Here is a 3,325-nt window from a genome sequence, read left to right as displayed (position 1 = left end):
ACACACACACACACTTTTGCTCGCTCACACACACACACACACACTCACTATCACACACTCACTCCTGCTCACACACACACACTCACTCTTGCTTGCTCGCACACTCTTGCTCTCACACTCACTCACACATATTCATTCTTGCACACTCTCGCTCACCTTCACCCTCACACACTCACTCTCATACACTCACACACATTCACTCTCGTTCGCACACACACTCACTCTCACACACATTCATTCTTACACACTCACTCTTGCACACTCTCACTCTCAGATACTCGCACATATTCACTCGTTCGCACACTCACTCTTGCACACACACACACGCTCGCACACACTCACTCACTCACTCATTCACTCTCACTCACTCACTCACACACACATTCATTCTTGCACACACACTCACTCTTGCACACTCACACATATTCATTTTCGTTCGCGCACACCCACTCACTCTCACTCACTTACTCTCACTCACTCTCACACACGTTCATTCTTGCACACTCACTCTTGAACAGTCTCACTCTCGCTCACACACTCGCACACATTCACTCTCGTTTGCACACTCTCGCACACTCTTGCTTTCTCATACACACACTCACTCTTGCACACTTAGTACATACTCACTTTCGCGCACACACACATACTCGAGGAGCCACAACACATGACTGATGTGTGGTTGTGTTTCAGACTGTGAGTATCTGATCAGACACATGTTGGTTCTGGAACCCAGTCGACGGCTTTCAATGGAGCAGATCTGCAAGAACAAGTGGATGAGACAAGGAGACCCCGACACCGAGTTTGACAGAGTCAGTCACACACACAAGCACAAAAACACACACTACATACACGTGATGTTTGCAGTTCTTAGACCTAAAACAGTTTTTCGATGTGTAGAATTATTGCTGATTTACCTGTGTCTCTGTCAGCTGATAGCAGAATGTGAGCAGGTGAAGGTGGAGAGAGAAACGGAGTTAATTAATGAGCAGGTGCTGATGGCCATGTCAGAAATGGGCTTCGACCGCGAGCGGACCTTACAGGTGTGACACACACACACACACACACACACACACACTCACACACACACACACTCACACTCACACACACACACACACACACACATGTCTGGTTTGCTATCCTTGTGGGGACTCTCCATAGGCGTAATGGTTTTTCTACTGTACAGACCGTATATTCTATTGTCCTACACCAACCCTACCCCTAAACCTACCCCTCACAGGAAACTTTGTGCATTTTTAGATTTTCAAAAAACTTTTAGATTTTCAAGAAATCTTTGTTTTCTAGATTTTCAGAAAACAAAAAACATTCTGTATGATTTATAAGCTTTTGTACCCGTGGGGACCACAATTTAGGTCCCCACCGTGACACGAGTCCCCATGAGTCTGTGTGTAGTCAGGTTTAAGTCCCCACCAGGATATATAAACCAGTACACACACACACATACACCTCCTTCATTCAGATGAGTTCTCCTGAAACATTCACATGGTTGTGTTTCTCCTCTCAGTCTCTGCAGACGGATGCCTATGATCACTACAGCGCCACCTACAGTCTGCTGTCTGACAAACTCAAGCGGCACAAGAACCTGTGTGTTGCTCCACCCACGCCCCGCCCCCTCTACCCGCTCAACACCATGCAGGTGTGTGCCGTTACCGTTAGCAACCTTTGATTCCTGATGAGAGGAATATGCATGAGCTCCAGAGTGCCTCATTTACATACTGTATGAAAGCAGAGCCGTGGGCTTCTGCACAACTAATGATGATTTTAGAGGAAGGGGATCGTGGGGTTGTGAGAGGATTCTGGTTATGTGATGCAGTGTTTCTCAGCCTTCTGATGGTCATTATCTTTCTGTATTTGCTCTGAAATCACTTACAAAAGGGATTATTTTCAGTCAGAGCAGCCAGAATTTGTATCAGATTTAAAATGTTCAATTCAAAACGAAAAGACTAAAACTAGATGAAAATCTAGTTTATAATGATCAAGGCATCAATTATCAAAATTTCATTACTTGAAATAAAAAATAAATATTAACAGAAATTAATTTAAGTTTTTTTAATTTTATTTCAGCTAGTTTCCAAAGCAACCTAAATAGTTAACTAAATAAACTAAAACTTAAAAACTTTATAGACATATTTTGAGTCCATCAGTGTTGTAAGAAAAAGTGAAGACGTCAAAGATCTTGATGAAGAATAACTTTTATTACAGAACAGTAGTGACAAAGTACATGTAGTACCTTGGGTTCAACGGAGTCAGACTGAACCCCGAACATCCTAAGCTCAATCATTTTATACAGTATTACGTTCATCTTCCCGCTCAACATGTAAATTAAGTTTCGTTTTAAATGTAAATTGCGGATGACAATGAAAGTGATAGCCTTCCGTTCCCACATCTTCGGTAGACTCAAGTGGGAACAACCAAATGTTAAGGTGATAAGATTAAACAGAATCCATAGCAGTTATTTCATGTACCCTTTTGGTCAGCAGATGGTTCTTGACGGCCTGCTGCTGCTCCCACGCTATAAGTGACAAATTATCGCTCCGGAGGTACTATTTACATATGATTAAGATCGGAAAGAACTATCTATATGATAATTAAGCTCTTTGTAGAGAAAGGAGCATAGTTTAATACACAATTTGGAGTGGAAGCTGGGTCGAGGCAGACTATAATTTCTTACAGTGTATTTGATCAGCGTGGAGCTGATGGTTGATCTGCTTCATCACGTATGTGTGTGTGTGTGTGTGTCCTGCAGGATCAGAGTAGCGCTGTCAGTATGACGGTACCGCAGGTTCAGCTCATAAACCCAGAGAATCAGATCGTCGAGGTGAGCGTGACACTGCTTTCAGCTCTCTGCTCTCACAATCAGTGAGAATAAATCATAAATCAAATGGACTGATATACAGTGGATGAGTGTGAGGATGCAGGATGGGTTGTTTTTGACCGTGTGTGTGTGTGTGTGTGTGTGTGTTTCAGACGGACGGGACGATGGCTTTGGACAGTGATGAGGGAGAAGAGCCCAGTCCAGAAGCGATGGCCCGATACCTGTCCATGAGACGCCACACTGTGGGCGTTCCCGACCCCAGGTACCACACATCCCAGCCAGTGCCTAAAGCCCCTCCCTATTCACTAAACCACTCCTACCTAGCACAAGTCCCACCCAGTTTACTTAAAAGGTGCGTTCGACTTCATGCGGCGCTGCGCAAACCGATCGGCGGCTGACTTGAAGCAGTGCATGCCGGTTAGAAATTTTGTCCGACTTGAACCGGCGCCGACGCTACGTCACTGTCACGTGTGGCATCAAAGTACCGCGATA

General features: G+C 44.5%; 1 protein-coding gene across 1 annotated transcript in view; it reads left to right on the top strand.

Annotated features, from left to right (window-relative positions):
- Positions 1–3,325, top strand: part of sik3 (SIK family kinase 3) — a 36,376-nt gene that overhangs the window by 11,933 nt on the left and 21,118 nt on the right. The window contains exons 7-11 of the mRNA XM_016574770.1: positions 691–809; positions 930–1,040; positions 1,523–1,654; positions 2,765–2,836; positions 2,986–3,095. Coding sequence (XP_016430256.1) covers positions 691–809; positions 930–1,040; positions 1,523–1,654; positions 2,765–2,836; positions 2,986–3,095 — 544 coding nt within the window. The remainder of the gene's footprint in view (positions 1–690; positions 810–929; positions 1,041–1,522; positions 1,655–2,764; positions 2,837–2,985; positions 3,096–3,325) is intronic.

The sequence above is a fragment of the Sinocyclocheilus rhinocerous genome, unplaced genomic scaffold, assembly GCF_001515625.1.
Source record: "Sinocyclocheilus rhinocerous isolate Xijiao unplaced genomic scaffold, SAMN03320098_v1.1 scaffold3916, whole genome shotgun sequence".
NCBI classification, from domain to species: Eukaryota; Metazoa; Chordata; class Actinopteri; order Cypriniformes; family Cyprinidae; genus Sinocyclocheilus; species Sinocyclocheilus rhinocerous.
Note: the sequence above shows the minus strand (reverse complement) of the source record. Positions and strands in the feature narration are given on the sequence as shown.